Here is a 13206-nt window from a genome sequence, read left to right on the forward strand (position 1 = left end):
CAGCTGGGCTGTGGGTATGTGTGTATTTGGAAGTATAGTTTCAAAACCCTTTGAAATGAAAGGAAGTAGCAAAACAGGTATCTTTCCTTTGTTATGGTTAAATTATCTTCAAGGATCTTCCTGTTATTTCATTCCTTGCTCTTTTCCTTTTTTGAGTGGGGTGGGGTACATGTGCTTTATATTTCAATTTCTTCAAAGACCTAACTAAACTTATGTTGAGCGATATTTTTATGTACGTTTGGCTGGGAAAGAACAAGCGGCAAATGTTTCTGCTGGGAAGTGCTGTGGAAAAAGTAGGTTGAGAATGAATTGCAGATGTAGTACAAATAATTCATGTGCAAGAAATTGTGGAAGTGAAAAAGTAGGTCAGGCATAATGCACTAGAAAATTGGTATCTTCTTTTTTTTTTTTAATTGGCTCTCTTTGATTATGATGTGGAGGGGGAAGGAGGGCCCAAAGATCAGACATAAAGCTAGCAGAAGGCTTCAGGTTCCGTCTCTGATATCTCCGGGGTTTGCTTTAGCAATCTAAAGTAGCAATTGTTGGGAAAGATTCTGCTTGAGAGAGCTGTTGCCAGACAGAGGAGAAAACATTGACCTAAATGGCAAACCACCTCTGTAAGTCTCTTGCCTTGAAAGCCTTACAGGATAGCCATAAGTCAGCGGTGATTTGATGGCACTTTACACACGGATGGGCCAATAGTTGGACGTGATATGAAGCAGCTTCACATGTTCATGTGGAGTTTATATGTAAAACACTGACAAGGGAACAGCAAGTGGCCAATATGTTTCAGATATTCACATACTCTGCTAGTCTAATTTGGAAGCTATAGCATGCTCTTTAAATGGGACTGATTTGGAAAGGCCCTCAGAAATGTAATTTAATCCAAAATGGGTTTATTGTCAGGGCTAACCACCATGATTATATTGCACAAGTTTTCATTCAACTTCATTTGCTGCTAGGGTTGGCAGGTCCTCCCTGGCCACCGGCGGGGAGTAGGGTTGCTAGTTCCAGATTCAGGAACTCCTGGAGATTTGGGGGTGGGGCCTGGGGAGGACAGGGACCTCAGTGGGTTACAGTGCCAGAGCCCACCTTTGAAAGATCAATTTTCTCCAGGGGAACTGATTTCTGTAGTCTTGAGATGAGCTGTAATTCCAAGGGATTCCCCGGGCCCCACATGGTGGCTAGCATCCCTACTGGCTGCCAGTTTGTTTCTGAGAACAATTTAAAGTGTTGGTTTTGACTTTTAAAGCAGTACATGGTTTAGGATTATAGTTCCTGCCCTCTGCAGCAGGAGCCTGCCTGGACACTTGTGTCGACTGGTGAGGCGTCACTTTCAGTTCCACCATTGTTGGAAGTTCAGCAGGCAGTAACATATGACAGGGCCTTTATAGTGGTGGCATCAAGGCTACAGAATGTGTTCTCCCGTGAAATACAGCTGACACCTTTCTTTGTGATCTTTCAGAGTGCTGCAAAGACCAAGTTTTCTTCCAGGCTTTTAGATTAGTGTGAGATTGTCTCTGCTGGAGTATTCAGGTGTAGACTTTTTTTTAAATATTGGCTGAGGCTGATTTGATCAAATGTAGTGGTATAATCATTTACTGCCAAACTGTTGTTTTGTGTATTGTTTCTCTCTGCTTTTACTGTTATCATGTATTTTTGTTGTGTTTTTAATGTTTTTACCAAACTGTTTTTGGAGGCAGTTATTCTTAAAAGGTAGGATAATTTTTACAAATTAAAATTCTGTTTTGAAGTTTAGATACAGAAATTTCCCTTAGGTAATAGGGTAGAATGGTTCATCAGATTTTATTTCAAATAGCGAATTCAAGTTACCAATGTGAAATTTGTGTGTCTGTGGTTTTTTTTTATTTTTAGGATAACATTATTTTCCGTGAGCATGAGATATGGAAAATTTGGGATTGGTGAAAATTGAGCAAGACACCTCTTCTGCGGATACCAGTGTCAGAAATGCTCTCAGCTCTGTTGGCTGTGACTTGAGTAATAACAGGTAAACATCTGCCACATTCTGATTCTACAAATAGGTAGCAGTATGAGGTAGGTCTAGCTTTTTACCCAAAGTAAATATGTGAAATTATAAAACTTTATATGATAGTTTAATTTTCAGCACCTGTTCAGCCTGGGAAATGTGGATATTTGTGCATTCTTCCCTTCCTCCCCATTTTTAGCAGAAAAGCCGAAGTGGGGAAGAAAGAGAAGCAGGATAGACAGAGCTCCATACAGTGCAATGCTAAGCAATGTCATACCCTTCTAAGTCCATTAAAGTCAATGGGCTTAAAAGGGTGTAACTCTGTTTAGGGTTGCACTGGTCTTTGACCAGGTAGTAGGACTGCTTTGTTTTGCCTCCTAACTTGAAGAAAGTTGAGGAGTATGGAAGGAAAACTGCAGCTCTTTGACAGACTCTGAAAACAGTCTATGTACTTAACCGTCCCTGATTTTTGGGTCTCTGGAGATTGGCTACTAAGTACATCATGTCACTTATTGGCTATTTTTATATGCCAGTAAAGGCTTGTGTTGTGTTGTGTGTACTGGCTATTTTCCTTATTTAAAAAAAGGTCATCTCTAATAGATATTACTAATGGATATTAGTAGCACTGTAATACATTTTCATATTGGATGCTGTTCCACATTCCCATTAAGCAAGGCCGTTGTTTTTTTGCTGAGTCTGCAAGGTAAGATTTGGGTAATCCTTGAGCCTCGGTTGTGACAAATGTGTCCTTGTCTGCTTTCAGCATAAAGCAGTTCAGAAATGAAGGATTAAATGTCAAAGATGTTTCTGTTTCTCACAAAGCGCTTCCCTGTTTGGTTAGGCATTGTGGCTCAATAAATAATTCACGTCCTTTTCTCCCTTGAACAGAAGCGGTCCCTCTGCCAGCCCAAATGGCATCTCCAGTTTCTCAGGGAAAGCCAGCCCTGCCGTAATACCTGGCGAGGTTGATCTGCTGGCCTCTTTTTTGCAAGACACTGAAAGGTGTGGTGACTCTGAAATATTGAAGAACTGCGAGGTACGTCATCTTTTTTAAAAAATTAAGTTTTAGTGTAATAACCTCATGAAAGCCTTACATTATGAAAACTTATGCAGTAAGCTACTCAGGTGCCTGTGGGGTTCAGTGTATGGATAAGTAATATCCCCCCTCCCCAAAAAAATCCAAGTTGCAGTGTGTTGATGTGACGCAATAAACCCGTGCAGCCATACGAAGCGGCCTTATACTAGTAAGAATCCCCCCTCCCCAAAAAAATCCAAGTTGCAGTGTGTTGATGTGACACAATAAACCTGTGCAGCCATACGAAGCGGCCTTATACTAGTGAGAATCCCCCCCTCCCCAAAAAAATCCAAGTTGCAGTGTGTTGATGTGACGCAATAAACCCGTGCAACCATACGAAGTGGCCTTATACTAGTGAGAATGTTGATCCATCTAGTCTAATATTGTCTCCTCTGATGGAAAGTGTTTGTTGTTGTAGTTTTTTTGAAGCCTTGGGCATATGGTTATCTCAGCCCTTGTTCCCAGAATTCCAAGAAGTGAACTTGGGGCCTTTCTGAGCTTCAGCACAGGTTGCCAAGTTCCAATAGATCCAAGCAGGTGTGCAGCCCAACAATCCCCAGCTCCCATAGAAAACACAAAATATCTGGTGGAGCTTATGTGTGGACTAGTGGTTAGGAGCTGCTGTCAGTGCTCTTGGTGGTTGTGGCAGCGTTGCTGGTTATTTCACAGCCCATCCTTGGGTACAGCTTCCTCTGCTGGGGTGCACATGCAGGCCACATCACTGGAGTTGTGGGTTGCGCTATATACATCAATTGAGCCAGGAAGTTCCACCAGATGTTAGGCCATGAAGTAGAACACAAAATTCTTCCATATCTTATGATATTAGTGTACCACACTGTAAGAATTTGAATGCATGAAGATGTGTTATACTGAATCTAACCCTCAGTATGCCAAGGTCGCTACACTGACTGGCACCTGTGCTCCAGGGTCTCTGGGTCTCTTTCCCATCATCTACTACCTGATCCCTTTGAAATGGAAGTGCAGGGGATTAAATCTGGGACCTTCTGCATGCAAAGCAGATGCTCTGCCACCGAGCCTCCTCTCTGCCGTTTTGATTTGGCATCTGTTGAAATGAAGGAAAGGAAACAAATGGTGCAGAGGGAAATGAATGTTTAAATTATTTTTGCAACCCCTATGCGTTTTGAGTGCAGCTTCTTCAGGGAGAATCTTTCAGGTTCTTTTTTAGTAACGTCCCCGTGCATGCATGGGAATATTACTAAAAAAGAATCTGAACTTCTGCACCATTTGTTTCCTTGCCTTCGTTTTGCCTTGGTGCAATTCATCTAAGATGAATTGTGCTAGACACGGATTTTATTTTTGGTCTTTTTCAAAATAACTGTTTTTTAATAGGCGAGGTGGTTACACTTCTTCAGGCTGGTGGGAAAGCAATGCCAAGAACAGATAGTTGCCCAACAGAAACACTTTTACCAGCAACTCCATGTAAGTATTTTTATTTCCTTGTTTGTTTTTTAATTGTTGCAGTAGTTAAGTGCAAGACATACATGGGTTAGCGGCCGATAATGCGAACGTTTCTCCCTGTCCTTTCCCAATACATCTGATGTGTGACATGGTTTCTAAGTTGGTGTGTGTGTGTGTGTGTGTGTGTGTATCTGCCAGTTTTGAATACATTCATGTGAGAAAGTGGTGTTTATGCACAATAAATTTTTGTGTTATTGTAGTATACACAGCTGAGTGACCCATACTCTATTTTTTTTGATGCAGTGAGACCGTAGCCCAGCTACATAAGCACTTTTCTTCCATAGGTTCTCAGAGCGTCTCACTTTCTTCTGTGGGTGTACACAGTTCTTCACCTTTCTGTGATTTTTTTGCTTTTTTTCCCCAAAGAGGGAGCTCTGCCAAGTGCACTATTGGTGTTTGTGCTGGTAATAGAGAGAGATATTCTTCTCAGTCTTTTCTCAGCCAAGAAGTCTACACGCAACTTCATCCAAACTACTGCTTAACTGTTTTGTTTGATGTTTTCAGATCTAACCAATTCTGTGTATGTATACAGGTCCTGCTAATTCTATCAGTGTGCTGTCTTCTGTGTATGCTCTAGAAAGTAGGCGATGAGTGGCATTAAATATTGTGTGTTGCAATATATTTTATTATCCAAATGCTGTAACACTTTCAAAGAGGGAAGAACTCAGCTGGTATTTTGGTTTTGAATTCACTGTGATGAAAGACCAAATGCGTACTACTGACATTAAGCGGTAGGATCAAATATTTTCCCTGTAACTTGTTTCCGTTCTTTGCAGTCTTTCTCATCTTGATATCCTACAGCTGCAAGGATTGCCTTGCAAAGTTTTGGGAGTGCAGACCAAGAATAATAGGGGAGGGTTAGCTGATTCTTTGCACTGGAACAAGGGCCCAGAGAAATGTCTTCTTGGAATCTACAGGACCATAAAGTCCTGTCCCGAGAACTGTGGCACAGCTCCAGTTTCAAGTGTTTCTGCAGCAGTGTAGGACAGTATGGAGTGCCATACTCTACAGCTGCCTTTGTATTAATCCCAGGAAGAGTGCTTCAGTTTTGAGGTATTAATATCGAATGTTTGGACACCAGTTTCCCCCCGAGTTTGTAGACACATCTCAGATTCCTCCATGAAAGCATCAAACTGTTTTGAAGCTTGGGATATTTCTTGTTACGATTGTGAACGGAGTTTTATGCTTGACACCAAATATTTTTAGAATTTCAGCTTCTCCTTATTTCACAATAAAAACCACAAGTATATGTGATAAAATGTGTTTGATACATTTGAAAATAGATTTGGTACATTTTAATATTTACATCCTTTTGGTAATTGTTTTTGCCTCCCCTTTCTTGACTCTGCACTAATAGTAGCCAACAATTGCTGACAGTGAAACAAATGCTAAGAGGTACTGTTATTTTCTTCTCCCCACCACTTCCTCCTATTTTCTTTCTTGTTACTGTCTTCCTGTCACACTTTTTTCATCCATGCTTTTCTTTGTGTATTGACTTCTATGGTCATATGTTGGTATGGAGAGGCTTAACTCATTGAGTAACACTTGTCAGAGTTGCTCGTTTTCAGAATTAACCTCGAGGAAGGTCTGCCATTTCCAAGGGTTGCCTTATCTAGGTTTGGCGTTTGTTGTACAAGTTCATTGTGGTTCTTGGCATTATCCTGAAAAGTGCTGGTCATGTCTGATCAGCATTTCTTGGGATCAGAGCCTGGTTCTGTTTTGGCAGCTTTTTTGGAAGTTTTTTTGGCCTTGTGGCAAAAAAACAAACAAAAAACATTGGGAGAGTGATAGCATGTTGATTATGCTGAAATTATATGTTTGTACTTTGCTAATTCCACTGAAGCTATGTAGGTAATCAGTTTTAAGCACGATTGATTTGCAGGATGTTGTAGAAAGGAAGGAAAAAACACGAGACCATAAAACTAACTCTTTGGCTGCTAAAACAAATGGCTCATTAAAAAAAGAAAACATCTATATTTATTTCTAAGAATGAACAAGAATGAAACCCTTTTCTTTGTCTAAGGCTGCAAACCTAAGTGAATCTGCTAGGGTGTCAATTCCACTAAGTTCTGTGGGACTGAGTAACCATATTTAAAAGTCAGAGTGGACATATAACGATCAGCTTCTGGTGATCAACAAACTCAGTTCAAACCAGTGAATCCAACATGAGACTTCTGTGTCCTGGTGGCAACTCCTCTTCCAAGATGGGCTGGGTTTCGAGGAGGTGGAGGCAGCCGGGCCAAATTTGTGTCTTGGCAGGGGGCTCTTAGGCTGATCAAATTGAGATTGGTCCATGATTTTTGGGTCCCTCCACATTTGTAGCACATCTAAGGCTAAACGTGATGTCAGAAAAGCTGGATGGCTCTGACCGACATTTATTTATTTAATTAATTTCATTTAACTTATATCCCACTCTCCCCAGCAAGAAGCCAGGTTCAGGGCTGCTCACACAGGTACAAATCGTACAATAAAACACAGTAAAAACAATAAAACCATGATTAAAAACCTGTTCCATAAATCAATAAATAAAGAACTATTCCATATCTCAGATGGTGCACTTTGTGATATATCTTCCCCAGTAGGGCCTGACCTATTCCAACCCCCATAAAAATATACTTTTGAAAAAAGGGGGGTAGGGCAGAGTAGGGAGGCCAGCATGTGATGGAAAAGGAACCGTAGCTGGCCTCAACTGTAGGCCTGTTGGAATAGCTCTGTCTTGCAGGCCCTGCAGAAACCCGTAAGGTCCCGCAGGGCCCTGGTCTCATTAGAGAGACTAATTCACCAGGCAGGGGCCAGGGCAGAGAAAGCCCTAGTCCTGGTTGAGGCCAGCCAGACACTCTTTGGGCTGGGGACCACCAGCAAATTAGCATTTGATGATCCTGATGTTCTCTGGGGAGCATACCATTCTGTTAGGTCAGCTTTGCAAGGCAAGTAGCCATTCTTTCTGGGTAAGTAGCTTGCCTTGTTCTGTTCCCGTAAGTACATCTGGGAGGGTGGGTGGATTCAATGCTGTGTTAGATGTTTAGTATAGCCACCCTGAATGTGCACTCAAGCAACACTGAATAGGCACTCATGTGTTTTAATGGCTGAAGCAGAGCAACTCTCTGGTGTTCATTTGTCTCATAACACATTTCTGCATGTTATGTCTCTGTTGAAAAGTCTTGCAGGAGTGAACGTTAAAAATAACAGAAGTTCACTATTCTTGTGCAAGTTCCATATTACTCTTTTTTAAAAACTTGCTCCTGCTTTATTTTGTAGCACATACAGAATGAGATCCGGCACTTGGTGAAAGTGCAACACCAGAATGCGTGTTCATGCGCAGACCGAAGCTCTCCAGCCAAGTGTGCGAACACTCCTTTTTCGCTAAAAACCCCGATGGGGTTACAGTCTGAAACCTTTGAAAAAAATGAGCTCTCCGTCCATCAACTTAAAGCGAACAAAGCTGAGAACCAGCTGGAAGCTTCAGAGTGTCGCGCGAACAGTGTTTCGATGAGCAGCGGGTATGGCACCTGTTCCGCTACAGAACTGAGTCCTGACAAGGCTAAAGACATCCGGGCGTGCATGGAAAATACAGGGGGGATCACCAGCGGACAGGATAGCGTAGCATCAACGCAGAAGGCATTAGTCACAGCCGTAGTTCAAAATAAAAAAGAGTTTGCACACTCAACTGTAGAACATGGTTTACCACTGAAGGACACTATCGCTTTACTTGCTGAATCTACGCTTAAGATTAGTGAAGGTCGGTATGGAGGAGCAGGCTGGTAAGTGACCAACTTTGGAGTCGTTAGGCTTATCTTCATCTTTATAAGCTTGGCATGTCGCGCTGTTGCTTTTGTAGGCTGCACTGTCTTGATAGGAAAGGCATCACATTGTTAGGAGTGATGATAACTTGCCATGTTTCCAGTCAGGAGTCCCTAGCCAGCATGGTGTAGTGGTTAAGAGCGGTGGTTTGGAGGGTGGACTCTCATCTGGAGAACCAGGTTTGATTCCCCACTCCTCCACATGAGTGGTGGAGGCTAATCTGGTGAACTGGATTGGTTTCCCCACTCCTCCTCATGAAGCCAGCTGGGTGACCTTGGGCTAGTCACAGCTCTCTCAGCCCCACCTACCTCACAGGGTATCTGTTGTGGAGAGAGGAAGGTGATTATAAGCCGGTTTGGTTCTTCCTTAAGTGGTAGAGAAAGTCGACATATAAAAACCAACTCTTCTTCTTCCCCGCCTTTTTGAGTCTGTGGACACCTTCAAAGGAGAGGGGGTGGTGAGCGCCGACTTACAATGCCTGGTGCAGGAGGCAGAGCCAAACCCAAAATGCCTGGTGCAGGAAGCAGAGCCAAACACTACCCCTTTCCTTGGTGGCAAAAGACTCAAAGAAGGGGAATAAAAAGAAATGAATAAAAGCCTGGGGGAAGGAAGGGAAATGGAACCAGAAAACCCTTTGAATCAGGGCAGCCAATAACATGTCCTTCCTTACAATGCCATCCTCTTTCTGAAAAGCTCAGAAGGTGCCTGGGGAAGTACTGGCAGGCACCATGTTGGGGAACCCTGTTGTAGGAGACTGCAACTTACAGTGTATAGTCCTCAGTAGAGTAACTCTTCTCTAAGCCCATTTATTTCAGTGGGTTTGAGCAGGAGTAACTGTGCACGGGCTTGCCCTGCTAATAGTAGTAGCTTAGAGTATGGATGCTGAACAGCACCTGAGAGAAAAATTTGAGCTGTGCAGTGGACAGAACTGCTTAGCGGTCCTCTTAGAGGGTTTGAAGTCTAAATGGGAATTAAGATATGCTGCAGAATTTCAGCCTGTTCAGAAGGGAGGAGATAAATGTAGAGCCTAGATATGCTAAAACGAAATGTTTCTAGAAGATTATGAAGGATCTGGAGAAAACGGATGGAAGAGTGTGTGTTTTTTCTTCTCCCACCACTGTAGAAACGTGGGCTTGCCCAGTTAAAGCAGTATAAAAAAAGAAAGGACTTCTTTGCACAACACTTAGTTAACCAATAGAATTTCCAACCGGGAACTATGCTGATTATGACCACTGCTTAGATGACTTTAAAAAGGGACTAAGCACATTCATGGAGAACAGGTCTGTCGCAACCCAGGAACAGTAACTGTCACCTCCATCTTTGAAGGCAGTGTATCTCTGAATGCCAGATGCCAAGGAATAGATCAAGGGGAGGGCTGTTGGCTTTATGGACCTTCCTGGCAGCCTCTGCCAGAAACAGGAATCCTGGATTAGGTAGTCGAGTCCATCACAACTGTTCTTTTGAAGCAGTAATACTCTGTATTTGTGCATCAGTCTCAGCTCCTATTGACAGTTATTCACACTCAGCTCCCAAACTGATCTGGATTGGCGTAACCTGTTCATCAGTCTAGTGAATTGCCTTCTGTTGTTTTGGTCATTATCACACATTGTAGTGTGGCTCACAGCAGTTTATCTCTAGTCCATAATGCTAATGAACAATGCTCAAAGGTTTGGGTGCATCTACCAGTTTAACTGTCCTTTTTCTTTTGCTTATGGGACATGCGACTTGCCCCCAGCCATGCTCTAGATTCCTTCTGAAATTATTATCTGTTTTAAAATAGATTTATTAGCTTGCATGGAGGGCTGCCGTTCAAAAACCACAGGTCCAAGACCCTCTTGGGAATATTGAATTAGTCATATTTTGGGGGGAACCCAACCATTATATTATTTGGGTCTGGTATTAGTGATTCTGCAAATCTTGTACATACTTGTGTATGAATAGCTATTTGAAAAATTATGAATTACCAGAGCAGGGTTTGAAAAGCTAATAATGAGTTGTACCTTCTCTGCATTTCGGTACACAACTTATTTTAAACAAGTTTACAAGCTTTATGTGTTAAGCTCGTGGGAGCAGTTCCATTCTTGCCAACATCCTTGCTGAAAATAACAGTGTGGAAAATCAATTTTATATCCAATTTCTTTTCCTGAACAACGAGTGTTCAATCTATATGGTACTAGGAAGCCATAACTAAGAAAAAAAATACTTTCAAAATAAATGGAACTTTGTATTGCTGTAGCAAAATCGTTTCTCTGTGTGTCCTCCTTTTCCTTCTGTCAGTAAATCTTTAACATCATGGGCTCAAAAGCTTAAACAAACCCAGCTGAAAAGAACAAATGCAGAAGAAGAAGTGCATTCTGCCGATGGGAAAGAGCAAACAAAGACTCTACCATTTGAGATTGTAAGTGATGTATTTTTCCTCTTCAAATTATTTCACAAGAAAATTCGATTGTGCTCATTCAACACAAAATTCAGTTTAGTCAGCCAGGATCCAAAGAGCTCCTTTTTGTGAGCCCAACAACTTGTGTGTGTACTGTGGTACCTTTAGAGTTTCCTCCCTGTTGAACAGCCCAGAGAGCGATTCCCACACCCCACATGCCTTGTCACAGACATTTTGTGAAACTGTATTTGGTTTCAAAGGTGGTTTGCCAAGTTGTGTGGGGTGCTGCTGTTCCAGAAATACAAGCCAGCTGCAAGCCCTCCTTGGGCGCACCAAATTATTGGCATGGCCCTGTGCCTCCTGGCTGTCCTCTTCATTCCTTGGCCAGTGGGGTTGCACGACCACTTCTGTATGTGCCTGTGAGGAGGTGGAGCCTTCTAGTGGATATAAAAAAGATTCTGAATTGGCCTCCCTTGTTATATGAATCACTTGTCTTGATGCAAGCACTTTGCCTATACGTAATCTTATGTTCCCTGGTTCCAGAAAAAAACTATAATTTTCACAAACAATAAAGTGTATTGGTAAAAACTCCTACTGAAAATTATTCGCTTGGTGGGTAATTGCAGAGATTTGGGACTCCTAACAGTGTGATCCTGTGCGTGCCTTCCTGGAAGTAAGTGCTTCCATGTTCAATGAGACTTGCTGCCAGCTAAATGTGTATACTATTGCTGCCTTAATTGCCTCTTATGAGCCTGGTTTTTCTTAACCTGTTCTTCTTGTATTGAAATTTGCATTGTGTTATGTTTCCTTTTTTGGTTGTGTATTGAAAGCAAAATCATGCGGTGCCTTCAGAATAACATGCGGTGCCTTCAGGGTTTTTATTGCCACTTCCCATTGAAACGGGAATCTGATGTTGCTTTCTAACGTCAGCACGTGTTTTCAGCATGACAGTAGTTTCAGAGGGTAACCCCATGTCGGTCTGCAGTAGAACAGCTGGATTCGAGTCCAACAGCACCTTAGAGGCCAACAAGATTTTGGGGGTTTAAGCTTTAGAGAGTCAAAGCTCCCTTGTCAGATACCGTATCTGTCAAAGACATTGTACATTCTATTGCTGCCACTGGTCCCGCTAGAAAACTCAAAGGCCAAGTTTCAATATGGCTGTCCCCATTTGCTAGGTTAATACATGTACTTCTACCTGTCATTGTTGGGCTTCTCGCAGGATGTGTTATTAGATCTTGGGAAAACTGAAGCTTTCGCCAAAATTAAAAAGCCCATTAAAGAGCTTGATTATAACAGCACTACTTTTCATGCTCGCTGCATTTGTTCATCTCAGTTTTTCGGAATACCACCACCATGCGGTTTGCCCGCTTATTATCTGACAACTCCTCGTCTTTGTAGAGCCTTCTGCTTAGCTAGACTGAATGCTAACCCCTCTATGGTTATGCAGGGCAGAATTCTGAATATACCCTACCCAGACAGGACCTGTCCTTGCTCTTCTGGCTCTATTGATTCATTAGCTCATGCCCTCTTGGAATGCCGCTTTTATGAGGAACTTCGATCACGTTATAGCTCTCCCCTTTTAACATATAAATCTAATGCCTCTGTGTCTGACATAATGCCTTTTTTATTAAGTGACAGGAATACCAAGGCTTCATTGTCAGTGGCAAGATTTATTTCAGTCCTTATATCCCTCAAACATTAGATGTACGCTGCTCAAGATCAATGGATCAAGGAGCTTCTAAGGGATAAAGGAAAGGAAAGGAACTTCTACCTGAATGGTAGTACCTCTGTGCTAAATATTTGGGATGTAAATAACAACACCTCCAGCACAAAACATATAATCACTATGTACATCATCACAGCATCTGGTATGTCTTACTCTATCTAGCTTGTGGTAGTGCAGCAAGTCTTGGTTCAATCTGCCTTTCCAAAAAAACAAAAATAATAATAATTAAAGCAGAATAAAAAGCCATTCAAATGCTTCATAAAAGCAGGTTTACTGACTCTCAGCATTGCTTCTACCTAGCTGAATGGTAGTACCTTGCAGGATTCTTGTGGGGAGGAATGGGAACTCCTGCGCTGAGCTCCTTTTAGGAAGGGTAGGATAAAAATATGGCATAAGGTAGACAGATGCAGGTAAGAACTAGGGGAAGGGCTGGATGGCTTGGATACAGGGGAGAAAGGGAGATTGCATGGCAGTGGTTTGGTTTCATAAAATTTGAGAGGCTGTATATTAATCTCTACATAATGTGGGTTGAAAATGCATAAGCACAGATGTTTAACCTGGTGTATTTTATTTACAGCTGGCTGTTGTAATTGGCTAGACATGTAATGGGCTCCAGAGTCAACTTTGGTTAATGGCTATGTAAAAGTTTAACGTTTCTCAGTATGATTTTTGTGGTTGCTGCATGCTTATTCTTTCTGCTTTCTATTAGCCATGCAACTTTTATTTATTTGTTGGTCTATACAACTTTTGTGTTTCTCCCC

The 13206-nt window shown here is 42.1% G+C and overlaps 1 protein-coding gene across 1 annotated transcript in view; it reads left to right on the forward strand.

Annotated features, from left to right (window-relative positions):
* The window catches only part of MPHOSPH9 (M-phase phosphoprotein 9), a 35895-nt gene that overhangs the window by 2870 nt on the left and 19819 nt on the right, over positions 1 to 13206 (forward strand). Inside the window, exons 2-6 of the mRNA XM_056859666.1 lie at positions 1876 to 2008; positions 2876 to 3023; positions 4413 to 4502; positions 7800 to 8302; positions 10620 to 10740. Of these exons, the coding sequence (XP_056715644.1) occupies positions 1905 to 2008; positions 2876 to 3023; positions 4413 to 4502; positions 7800 to 8302; positions 10620 to 10740 (966 nt within the window). The 5' untranslated portion in view covers positions 1876 to 1904. The remainder of the gene's footprint in view (positions 1 to 1875; positions 2009 to 2875; positions 3024 to 4412; positions 4503 to 7799; positions 8303 to 10619; positions 10741 to 13206) is intronic.

This window comes from Euleptes europaea, chromosome 13, assembly GCF_029931775.1.
Source record: "Euleptes europaea isolate rEulEur1 chromosome 13, rEulEur1.hap1, whole genome shotgun sequence".
NCBI classification, from domain to species: domain Eukaryota; kingdom Metazoa; phylum Chordata; class Lepidosauria; order Squamata; family Sphaerodactylidae; genus Euleptes; species Euleptes europaea.